The sequence below is a fragment of the Hevea brasiliensis genome, chromosome 6, assembly GCF_030052815.1.
Source record: "Hevea brasiliensis isolate MT/VB/25A 57/8 chromosome 6, ASM3005281v1, whole genome shotgun sequence".
Taxonomy (NCBI): domain Eukaryota; kingdom Viridiplantae; phylum Streptophyta; class Magnoliopsida; order Malpighiales; family Euphorbiaceae; genus Hevea; species Hevea brasiliensis.
The window spans coordinates 8,567,737-8,581,322 of record NC_079498.1 but is presented as its reverse complement, the minus strand read 5'-3'; the positions used below and the strand labels follow the sequence as shown (position 1 = coordinate 8,581,322).

Here is a 13,586-nt window from a genome sequence, read left to right as displayed (position 1 = left end):
TAGCCCACAAAATTCAAAACTGCACATTACACAGCTCTATAGACTCATATTTATACACAATATATGGAGCAGAAACTAGAAGCAAAGATGAAAATGCAAGACGAATGTGGACCCTATTTTTCCGCATGTGACTCCTAGTAGACTCTTCGCAACATTTTAGATGAACATTCCCTAAGAATCTGGAGCCTAAGCTCTGATACCACATTTGTCACGACCCAACCTATGGGCCGGACCGGCACTAGGACCTGGGCCAGCCTAAAGCCCCCGAGGCCCGTAGTAAGCCTAACTATTCACTAACCCAACTCTAAGGCCCATTTGGGCCCAACATCAAGAAATCAACCGGACAGAGTCCGGCCATAAAATGGACCTACCAACGGGGAGTTTTTGACTCACCCGACCTGTAAACACAGTAAATACTCAATTGGGGAGCTCAGCTCACCCTCCACATACTCATATCATCATAAAAACATATGGGAGCTCAGCTCCCTCATCCAGTGCATCAAACATACATATCATTATATGTTTACAGGTCCAACATGATAATAATATTACAGACTAAAATCAAATAAATACTTTTAACACATGCGGAAATTCTAGGAGTTAATAAAATTACACAAACATTGATAAACAACCTGCGAGGAAAGGAAGCAGGTTGACCTCAAAAATATCCTCCTGTGGCCTAGAAAAATATTGAACAGGAGTGAGCGTTCGACTCAGAGAGTAAAATATCAATTTTAACCATAATCTCTATAACTATCTAGAACTAATGCACCCTATAGAGTGAAATGCAACATCAACAACATTTTCACATCATAACATCAAAAAGGTAATTTGGAGCACTCACACTCCCTGTAACATCAATCATAATATATGGGAGCTGATCCCCTATACAGCTCTCTTAAATCCAACCTGGTGCCAGCGAAGAACTCAGCTCAGACTTCCACTTAATAACCAAATCGGGGTCCCAGCGAAAAACTCAAGCCGTGTCTACCCCGAAAGACCGGGTCCCAGCGAAGATCTCAAGCCGTGTCTACCCGTCCTATCCATAGTCCACACCACATCACACGCAAGCAAACGCACGCACACTGCTCCAAATTACCACAACAACATCCATGGCACGCTAACAGTTATGAATGCAATATATATCGTGCCTAGAGTTTAACTACATAAATATATGCATATAAGTGATGCATGGGCATGCTTGAACATATAATAATATCGAAATTACAATTAAAATTAATATTTTACTCACAGACTTGACGACAATCACTGTGGCGGCTGGGCGGAGGAAGAAGGCTGTCCCGACTCACCTGACAATTTTATTACAATCATTTAATAAATTTGACTCAATACAAACAAAGAAAAAGACCAATACGTCCTAAGTCGTGCCAAAAATCCGGCAGAGTCTCCCCTATACCTAGGACCTACCCAACCTGCAAAAGGGCTCAAAACACACTTCTATATTCACAATCCATATGCCCACAACTCAATCACATCACACAGCCCCTCCTGGGCCCATCAAATCAGTCATCCATCACAGTATGTAAAATTTCATTTTAGTCCTTATAATTAATCATTTTTGCAAAAACTGCCCAAATAAGCTCTAAAAATTCTAAAACTTTGCCCCGCGGTCCTTAACAATATTACTAAGCTATTGCAAAAAGAATCATAATTTTCTAAGCTACCACGAATATTTTACGGATTTTTAATTCTATTTAAGCACTAGAAAATTACAAAAAAGCAAGGTTCGGGTTTACCTTTGCTAATTCCGACTTCGGAAACGCGCTCGGGACGTCTGACAATGGGGGGCTAGCCAAAACTTCGGTCCAATTCGGAGACTTTTCCAGAATAGCAGTGTTCGCCGAATTTCACCGGTCAACTGTCTAATTTCCGTGAATCGAGGATACCTACACGAAGCCCATAACACGGGGGTTAGTACATAAATTTTTCAGAATTTTCTAAGCTCATTAAATGCTCGGAAAAACACTGCGAAGTTCTGTGGGACCCACCGAAAAATGGTGTCGGAAAAATTTGAAATTTATGTCGCCGCGAAGCTCTCGACGAGTGGAGCGTGCTGCTACCCTCGGTTTTCTCGTGGGATTCACGATTTTCGAGAAATCTAGCCCAAAAGTCGAAATGGGCTAAAAACTTCCCGAGCAAAAATTGGACAAACCGCTCGATGGATTTCGGCGTTCTTGGTGTCTATGGAAAGCTCTCGTCGAGTAGATGATTTTAGACACAAGACCCGGTCCAATTGGTGGCCGGATCGGCCGAATTTTGGCCGGGAAGTCCAACAGTCGCGCGCGCGCTGCGCGTCCGTTCCAAGGCTGTTTTCCGGCATTCCAGGCGGCGGCCGGCCGTGGGGGAGGGCCGAGGTGGGGCGCCGGCGAGGTGGGGACGCAGGGGAGGCAGCGGCGCGGCAAGGGGAGGAGGGAGGAGAGAAAAAAGAGAGAGAGAAGAGGAGAAGGTCGACGCGTGCGGGAGGGAGGAGAAAAAGAGAAGAAGACCGGTCCGATTCGACCAGTCCGATCCGGTCCGGTTCGATTCGGCCGGTTCGATTCAAGGTACAAAATTTTGAATTTTTACTCTGCCTCGGGACCGAAAACGAGGTCCAAAAATTTCAAAAAAATTCCAGAAAACTCAGAAAAATACGTAGACTCCAAATATATTTTTAGTTTTGCCACGTGATCTTTAAATTAATTTTTAAAAATCATCAAAGTTTATATTTTCGGAAAATCGAACCCAATTTTTAAAATCCGAAAAATCTCAAAAAAATTCCTAAAATTTAAATAAAATTAAAATACCAAAAATGCTCATAAATTTAAAATTTTTGGGGTGTTATATCTACGCTTCATATGACCAAACCACCTCAATCTCCCTTCTCTCAACTTATCATCAATTGGCATAACTCCTACATTTTCTCTAATACTCTCATTACGGATTTTATCTAGTCTAATATATCCACTCATCCACCTTAACATTCTCATCTCAGCAACTCTTAGCTTAGATACATATGACTTCTTCAGTCTAAATATGATGTATTATTATTGCAGGATTCCAAATATTCATATATTAATAATTATAATACTTTCTGCTCTCAATTTTTTTTATTTATAATTTTTTAAAAAAATTAAATTAATCCTAATAATAAAAATTTTAAAATTTTCTACTTTTTGCTATAGCTAGCTCTATAATTTTGGAAAGTTTAGTTTGATTTTAAATATTTAATTTTTTTACTGAGAGATGAAAATTGAAATAAATCGAAGGTAAAAATATAATATATTAATTTACTAGAAGAGAGACCAATAATCAAAATTATGTCCCGTTAACTGATTGAATCAATTTTAGCTATGAGTTGAAAAATACTTTTAAAATCAAGCTAAAATTATTAAAAAAAAGCTATAATTGTAAAAATTTGGAAAAAAATATATTTTTTTAACATTAAGTCTTTAAATTACATTATTTTCTATTAGTAAAATTATTTATGAGTTAGGATAATAAGATTAAGATTTTAATATATTAATTATTATTTATTATAAATTAAAATTATAAAAATAATTTGATTAGTTCATAAATTTTCTCATTCATACTTTTATATTTATTAATTAATTAATTATTAAAAAAGAATACAAGACTATAAGTATAAAGTTTGGTTAATGAATTGATGGATTTTATAATAATAATAATAATAATAATAATAATAATAATAATAATAATTATTATTATTATTATTATTATTATTATTATTATTATTATTATTATTATTATTATTATTATTATTATTATTAATGAAATATTTTTATTAATTTTTATAACAAAAATATATATTGTAAATATACTAATGAAAATTTAAATTATATAATTTAAAAATAAAATGTGAGATTTGGTGTTTAAAATTTCTATTAATTTTATTATAATAAATTAAATATTTTTTATGAATTAATGATACTTGTAGGATTAAGATTATAGAATTATCATATTAGATTATAATAGAATTTTTTTTATTAATTTTAAAAATTAAAATTATTTAAAAATTTAGTGATAAATATTTCATCACGAAATAATATAAATAAATCATTTGTTGTTTTAGCAATATATGCATTGTCGTCAAAATAACGAATTAATATGGATCAGTGACATGTTTTTCTTTGTTAAAATATATTATTAGCAATAAATTCGTATATAAGTTGCTATAACTATTTTTCTATTAATATTTTTTAAATAATATAAGATATTTTTGATAATTCTAATATTTCTTCTTTCTCATTTTTATATAGATTATAGATTATAGAAAATTAATATATTATTTCTAATTAGACTGAAATTCTTGCCTTCCTCACTCTCACTAATTCGGCCAAAACCATTTTGTAATGGATGCTTTTTGTCTATTTAACAATTAAATATTAATGTTTTGAAATTCTGAAAAGATACCTAATTCTTGTGAAGTGAAGAGTTTCTCATATGCTGAATAAATTAGAGATAGCAATAGTATAATTTTCTTTTTTTTTAATTAATAGTAAATTAATATTTAATTAAAATAAATATATATATCATTATTTATTATTTTTATATAAAAATTAAAATATTATTGAAATTTTAAAATTTATTGTTGTTATATTATTATTTTCAAGTTATTACAAATTAAATTTTAATTAATCATAAGTAACATATATAATTAATAATTTTATTAGTAAATTTAGTTAAAATAAAATAATTTTTTATAATAATTATTAATTAATTTAATCATAAAGATAAAAAAAATTAAAAAAAGAAGCAAAAGAGGGTAAACGGGTAATTTTATTTATTTTTTTTAATTTAAAAACTTGTTATTATATGTTAGGGAGATTATTTTCTAAAATAAAATTAAAATTTAAAAGTTTTATTTTAACAAATTAAAACTAATTCACTTAAATGAAATAAGCATATGAATTGAGTCACGATTGATATAATTTACTCTCTATTTTACAGAATTCCCAACAATTTCACAATAAAGAATTACAAAAATATGCCTATACAAAAAAAAAATTAAAAAAAAAAACAACTGAATTGGCAAAATGGCAAACACATTATCAACACATCAATAAAGTAAAAAAGAGAAATTGGCAAATGGCAAACACATTATCAACAAATTAAGATAAAAAAGAATAATGCCTCATCATAAAAATAATGGAGCTTTGATTTAGAGTGACAAGTTCACTCCAGGACAGTCCAAGTTTGATTGTGGGATGAGGAGCGAGGAAAGTGTTTGTAAGTGCTGATGAATTCAGATGGATATGAAATATTTATTAAAAGCATCGAAATTCAATTAATTACTCCTTATTAAGTAATAATTTTCAGGTTTTCCAAAAAGTAAAAAGCTTGGGAGATGAGCAATAGGGGTGAGCATTATTCAGTTCAAATCGAATAAATTGAATCGAATCGTTTTAATTTCATAATTCTATTTGATTTGTAAAATAATTTTGTTTGATTCGATTTTATATTATAAAAATTTTGATTATTTTGGTTCAGTTTGGTTCGGTTTAGAAGAGAAAAAAATCAGTTAAATCAAATCAAATATTAATTTTATATATTCAAATCGAATTAAATCGAATCGAATCGATTTTTGAATTGATTATTTTTATGAAAAATTTATGAATTATATATATATATATATAATTTGTTTAATTTCATTGATTAATGGTTATTAGGTTCAAAGCAAAGTTAAAATTAGATCAAATAACTTGAAAATCAAGTCTAAATTAATAAAAAATAAAACTGATCGGTTTGAACCGAATCAAATTGAAATAGAGTGGTTTGATTTGATTTTATTTTTCATCCATTTTAGTTCAGTTTCTAAAATATGTAATTCAGTTTTCATAATTTAATTCAATTCGATTCGATTCAATTTGATTTTAACCGAATGCTCACCCTCTGTGCAACTTGCTACTACACCCTCTGCTGGATAAAAGTTGGAAAATTCTCTTTTCCTTGTGTAATTCGTCACATTATAAGAAATATTAGATTTAACTTCAACGATTTTTATTAATGAATGTATAAAATTTATTGTCATAAATTTATATCAATAATATATAAGTTATTGTATATTATTACTATAAAATTATAGTTACATATATTTTATAATAAAATTATAATTGTTACAAAAGAAAATAATAATTGATAGCAATAATTATTGCTATAAAAAATTTTAAATAATAACAACAATCATTATCATATTTTTTTTTTACTATCAAGAGCAATTATTTATGTTACTATCATATATTAACTTTATTGATATTAAAATTATTATTGCTACAAAATTTTTGTTACTAATTTTAAAAAATTCACTCAAATATTAATGTTTATTAGTATATATTAAATCTAATGACTATAACAAGGTTTATATATATAAATAAAGTAAAGAGGTATTCTCAAGAAAATAATACGTGACACTTTTTTTGAAAAACTTATCACGTGTCATCTTTCATAAATACTCTCATTTATATTAATTATTATTTAATTTTTTATTTTTTTAATTATCATTATTATTTACAATATTATCTTAATATTTATGATTTAAATTATTATTTTCTTTAAAATTTAATTTTTTAAAAAATTAAGACATTTTATAATTAAATGCAATATTTAAAAATTATTTATATTAATTTATAAAAACTAATTATTATGTAATTTTTTATTTCTTTTTTAATTATTATTATTATTATTATTATTATTATTATTATTATTATTTACAATATTATCTTAACATTTATAATTTATGTTATTATTTTCTTTAAATTTTGATTTTTTTATGATTAAATGTAATATTTAAAAATTATTTATATTATTTTTTTATAAATTTATTTATACAAAAATATTATTTGCCACATATTATCTTTTATAATAATCATAATCATAATAATAACAGTAATAGTAATAATTTAAAATAAAAAATAATTTAAAAGTTAATAATAATAATAATAATAATAATAATAATAATAATAATAATAATAATAATAATAATAATAATAATAAGTTATTGATAGCTATTAATCTAAAGAAAATTGATCAGTAATTTATTATTTCATAATCAACTTAAATTATTTCATATCTTTAATAAATTTTTTATTATATTATTACATTTTTTATTATTTTTATTTTAAAATCTTTATTAAAAAATTAGAAATATAAAAAGTGTAGTCTATATAAAAGATATAAAAATAAAATATAGAGATTTAACTTTTTTATAATTAATATGCATTCTTTTTATTTCACTTTCCTGATACCAATTAATGCTTATTATTATTATAATCATTATGGTCAATTTATGAAAATTTAATTAAAATGGCCAAGTAAATAAGTTATAAAAATTGAATTTGAATGTTTTTGTTATCATTTTTTAATTAAATAATATTTAATTATGAATTAATTTTTTTTATTTAAATAACTTTTATTTATTTGTTTATATATAGTATGTTATATGAGACATATGATACACATCAAATACTCTCTCACCAAATATTTTCATTTTATCTAAATACTATCAATTTTTTTTTATTTGTACTATTTTTTATTATTTATTTTAAAATTTATTAGTTATCATTCTCAAAATTAATTTATTTAAATATATTTAATTAATTATTAATTTTTTATAAATTTCTTATTTAATATTTCTTAAACTTTTGAATACTTTATTTCATGATAATTATATATTGAATGCAATGATCATTAATATTTAGATTATTCATATTTTATTATCATTAATTTTCAATAAAATTATATTTAAATTTTAATTAAATATTTATATTTTTAGACATAAATTATCTCTCAACTATATTTTTATATAGAAATAAAATTTTAAAAACAAATTACACATATGATTACATCGAAAATTTAGTTACAAATAAAGATGATTAAAAATAATTAAAATTATAATATTAAAATTATTGAATTCATCTTTTGAAAAATAGTATGCATTTTTAATATTTATTATATTAATAGAAAGTGATAATATTTTAAAATTTTAATTTTTATGAAATATATTTATTTTATATTATAAATTTATGTAAAGTGATAAATTTTTTTATCAAAGAATTATTTTATAAAAATATGTATATCAGACTAATAAGAAAAAATTTACATTTAGATATAGTATTTTTAAAAAATAATATAATATAATATTATTTTTAATTAATAATAATGTTATATATTTTCATTATTATTAAAATTAAATAATTCAATTCATTATTAAGAATTTAATTTTTTATTATATTTATAATTAAAATAATTATATTTATAAATTTTTGAAATAATACTATTTTCTCATTAATTTAATGAATTTTTTTAATTTTAAAAAATAAATATCGATTTAAATAATTAGTGAGATAAAATATAATAATTTCATGAAATTTAAATTATTTTTTAAATAAAATATTTTTATTATATTTTAAATGAAATAATCATAAAAATTATTATTAATATATATATATATAAATTAAATAAGTAATTTAATTAATTATACTATAAATTAATTAAAAATTTATTATTATAATAAATAAAAATTTATTCAAATTAAATTAAATAAAAGAAAAAAATTTAATTTAAAATTTATTTAATAATAATTTATCTTATTTTAAATGTAATTAAAAATTAAATTAAAAAATAAAAATTATAAATTATTCAAGGCATTATGCTAATTTTTTAATAAAATGAAAAGAAAAAGATAGAGATTACTCTTTCGCTCAATCCTATTTTTGCATAATGCAATATTAATTATATACTATAGGAAATTATTAGACATTTTTCAATAAATTAAAAAAAAATTTTAATCGATGGTTAAATTAATGAAAGTAACTATATCTTTAAATAAACTTTACATATAAAATTAAAAATTTGACTCATGAAATTATCATTATGTGAAAAAATTTTTATCTGGATATCAATTTTGATCTAAACGTGAATTAATCTTATTTATATGAATGAACGAGACACTATGAGATACAAATAAAAAGAAAAATATCTTTAATAATTATATAAACGTGAAATAATATTAAATTAGTATATTTAATGATTTTCCACTTTTATCATATGTCATGTCAGGCTATTTTTATTCTTTTTTTTTTAAAACAGGTTATTTTTATTCTTCCGTATGTGTAAATAGTAAAGTAAAGTTACTTTGTAATTAAAAAATATTAGAAAAATAAAATAAAATAAAATAATAAAGAAAAAGGAAGAATGGAAAATGATTGAAAAACAATAACTCCATTTTTTGTATATATGTCCACCATGATTTCCATTGCTAAGTAACTCTCCCAGCCTCTCTCTCTCTGTCTCTCCAAACCAAATGAAGATTTATGACTCTTGTTTGCTTCAGCTTTTTCTCGTTTTTCTTCAACTGGTTTTTTTCCTCTTTTTAAACTTGCAATTAATACAAGCCCATTCTTCACAAAATGAGACTGATCAGCTTGCTTTGCTCAGTTTCAAAGCTGGGATAGCCAGTGATCCACATGAAATCTTCAATTCATGGAATCATTCTCTTTCTTTTTGCCAATGGTATGGAATCACTTGTAGTCGCCGCCACCAGCGAGTCACTTCATTGGTGTTAGAAGGCCAGAATTTAATTGGATCTGTATCTCCATATATTGGCAATTTGAGTTTTTTAAGAATCTTGAACCTTCGAAACAACACTTTCAAAGGTCAAATTCCACAGGAAGTTGGTAATTTGTTTCGATTACAAGAATTCTTTCTCAATAATAATACAATAGAAGGTGTAATTCCGATCAACATTACTCGTTGTTCTCATCTCAGGATAATCAGACTGCAAAAAAATAATCTAATTGGGAAAATCCCTACAGAGCTTGGTTCTCTAGCAATGCTTGAAGAGCTTATCCTCAATGCCAACAATCTGAATGGAAAAATTCCACCTTCCATTGGCAACCTTTCGTCGCTTGCTTGGCTTTCTGCAACCACTATGGAGTTGGAGGGAAATATTCCACATGAATTGAGCCGATTAACCAGCCTCACACATTTCAATTTTGCTGACAATAATCTATCTGGTATATTTCCTTCAGCCATTTTTAATATCTCATCTCTTAAAATGATCTCAATTTCGCTAAACAAGCTTCACGGCAGCCTACCAAACAACATAGGGATTACTCTCCCAAATCTCCAAGAGATTGATATGGGATCAAATTTCTTTTCTGGGTTAATTCCCATTTCCCTTTGCAATGCATCTCAACTGGGAATACTCGATCTTCCCATTAACAATTTTGTGGGACGAGTTCCAAGTTGTCTGGGAAATTTAAGAAGTTTTTTGTGGCTAAATGTTGGGAGGAATAATCTAGGATATAATTCCACAGGTGACTTGGCCTTTTTAACATCTTTGAAAAACTGCAGCAATCTAGAAATCTTAGATTTCACTTTCAACAATTTCGGAGGTATTTTGCCCAACTCTATAGCCAATCTGTCAATTCAACTTACCAGCCTATATTTTGGAGCAAATCAAATCACCGGAACTATTCCTGAAGCATTAGAGAATCTCATCAACTTAATTGTATTGTCCATGTGGGATAATCTTTTCACTGGAGTCATCCCTTCTTCCTTGGGAAAATTAAGAAAACTTCAAGGATTGTATTTAGATGAAAATAGATTGTCAGGTCAAATCCCATCCTCTATAGGCAATCTCACTCAATTGTCTATACTTTACATCCCTCATAACAATCTAGAAGGAAATATTACTCTAAGTATAGGAAATTGCCAGAAATTGCAGATTTTGGATATTTCAGAAAATAACCTTAATGGATCTATACCCAAGGAGCTTTTCCATCTTCCTTCCTTATCTCAACGCTTAAACTTATCAAAGAATTCACTAACCGGCAACCTGCCAGCAGATGTGGGAAAGCTAACAAATATAAATACTCTGGATGTCTCAGGAAACATGCTTTCTGGAGAAATTCCTGGAACCATTGGGTTTTGTTTAAGCTTGGAATATCTCTATTTGCAGGGAAATTCTTTCCAAGGAATCATTCCTTCATCTATGGCTTCCTTGAAGGGTCTTCAAGAATTAGATCTTTCGAGGAACAACCTCACTGGAGAAATTCCAAAAGACTTGCAAAGTCTACAGTATCTTTTATATTTAAATCTTTCTTTTAATGATCTTGAGGGTGAGATTCCAGCCAAAGGAGTTTTTTTAAATGCAAGTGCAATTTCACTGATGGGTAATATTAAGCTTTGTGGTGGTGTGCCAGAACTCCATCAACCAAAATGCCCTACCAAAGCAATGAAGAAAGGGAAGTCCATTGCTATTAAGTTAGCAATCATAATTCCTTGTGTGATTCTCTTTGTGCTGTTGATGCTAGCCTTCTTGCTTATGTATCGAAGGAAAGTATCAAAAAAGAGCTCATCTGCCACACCTAAAGAAATAGATCGCCTTGTAAAGGTATCTTACAGGGATCTTTTTGATGCAACAAGTGGATTTTCTGCCAACAACTTAATTGGATCTGGCAGCTTTGGTTCTGTGTATAAAGGATTTCTCAATCAAATGGAAAGAGTTGTGGCTATTAAGGTCCTCAAACTTGGAACAAGGGGTGCTTCAAAAAGCTTCATGGCCGAGTGCAAGGTGTTAAGGACAGTGAGGCATCGAAATCTAGTTAAGCTGCTTACGTATTGCTCCAGCATTGATTGCAAACAGAATGAATTCAAAGCTCTAGTTTATGAATTCATGGGCAAAGGAAGCCTTGAGAAGTGGTTGTATCAAGACATCCACAGCAATTATCAGTCAAGAAACTTGGATTTTCTTCAAAGATTGAATATTGCAATTGATGTGGCATCTGCGTTGCATTATGTTCATGACCTTTGCGAAATTCCAATAATTCATTGTGACTTGAAGCCCAATAATGTTCTTCTCGATGATGACATGGTTGCACATTTAAGCGATTTCGGTTTGGCTAAATTCTTCTTGAACACCAATGATGCATCACAAACTCAAACTAGCTCAATTGGAATAAGGGGGACTATTGGCTATGCACCCCCAGGTAACAGTTCAATTCATAGAAGCACTATCATTTTTTAGTTTTTCTATTTTACTTTGTTTGCTTACCAATTGATAGTCCTTATAATATATTGACTGAATAATTTCTATAAAATTAATGCAGAGTATGGAATGGGTGGCATTGCTTCAAAAGAAGGGGATGTGTATAGTTTTGGGATCCTTGTATTAGAGATGTTCTCAGGAAAAAAGCCAACGGACAAAATATTTGAAGGCCGTTTAAATCTGCACAACTTTGTGAAGGATGCACTGCGAAAAAGACTTGCGCAAATCACAGATCCAACCCTTCTTTCAAGAGAAATGGGCGAAACATCAACAAAAAATGCTGAAATAGATGAGCAGATAGAAATACATGCAAAAGCAGAGTACAACAATAATGGGAATCTGAGCCTGACAAGTACAGGTAAAAGGAAAGATTGTTTGCTTAGAGTATTCAAAGTTGGAGTAGCTTGTTCAGCAGAATCACCCAAAGACAGAATGAGCATGAGGGACGTTGCTAAAGAATTGCATTTGATTAGAAGTACTTTTCTTGGAGTTCCGATCTACGGATAAAGACAGGCAAGTTTGGATTATTTCAAATTTTAAATTGCAGATTAATTTATATTATTTCAAACATTTTGTTTATGTTTGTACATCTAATTATCTGATCTAGTTTTTTAAGGAAGTGCAATTTCTTTATTCAATTAATAAAATTTTAAAATTAAAAAAAAAATAAAACCATTATGTTAATAATACTGTATAATTAAGTTACAAATTACCAACAATGAGAACCAAAAGTAGCATATTTCAATAATATAAGGCCAGGAATACAAATTAATGTAATCAACCATGTTGTTGGGCTTATGGGTTCATCCCCAAGCTCTCTAATAAAAGCTAGTTTTTAAATAATTAAATTTAAATATTATTATAATTAAAAGCAATTTCTTAAATCCTCACGCAATTAATTTCTTTTACAATTGAATGATCATAATTTGTTAATCAAATTATTTTTGTTAGTAAAATGCAATGCTCTTCTCAACGTGTTAAGAAAAATTAGTAGTTTTGTCTACGCATTGCACAATTTATTTATTATTTTATTTTAATAATATAGTTTAATACATATTTTTTTTATATTTTATATTTTTACAATTATAAAATTTTATGAATGATAGAAGTTTTGGTTAATTGTAATTTTATTTCAAATATTAATAGTAATCAATGTAATTTTGTATTTGATAATATAATTTAATTTTAAATTTTGAAACAAGTTCATTGGTATATTATTTTTGATTTTCTTTAAATTAATTTTCATATACCAATAAAAGGATGCGCTGAAAGACATCATCCTTGTATCTGAATATCAAATAAAACCCAATACCTACTTTATTTAGACCAGCACAATTAAACAATATATGTACTACTTGTGCACCTATTAGCTACTAATGCTTTATTATTATTATTATTATTATTATTATTATTATTATTATTATTATTATTATTATTATATTGACTCTAATTCACACTCAGCTTCTAATCCCTATTTAGTATTAAGATAATATATATATATATATATATATATTATGTT

At 27.0% G+C, this 13,586-nt stretch overlaps 1 protein-coding gene across 1 annotated transcript; it reads left to right on the top strand.

The window, feature by feature from the left end:
• Positions 1-9,288: 9,288 nt before the first annotated feature.
• On the top strand, positions 9,289-12,622 carry LOC131168813 (putative receptor-like protein kinase At3g47110). Its single transcript, XM_058148344.1, has 2 exons — positions 9,289-12,008; positions 12,129-12,622. Exons 1-2 carry the CDS (start codon positions 9,320-9,322, stop codon positions 12,572-12,574), a joined length of 3,135 nt encoding a protein of 1,044 aa, XP_058004327.1. The 5' UTR covers positions 9,289-9,319; the 3' UTR covers positions 12,575-12,622.
• The last annotated feature ends 964 nt before the right edge of the window (positions 12,623-13,586 follow it).

Bases quoted from the DNA above. Each gene is read 5' to 3' on its own strand.
- LOC131168813 (XM_058148344.1), top strand. From the start codon at position 9,320: ATGAAGATTTATGACTCTTGTTTGCTTCAGCTTTTTCTCGTTTTTCTT. The intron at 12,009-12,128 runs GTAACAGTTCAA...AAATTAATGCAG, and splicing joins TATTGGCTATGCACCCCCAG to AGTATGGAATGGGTGGCATT.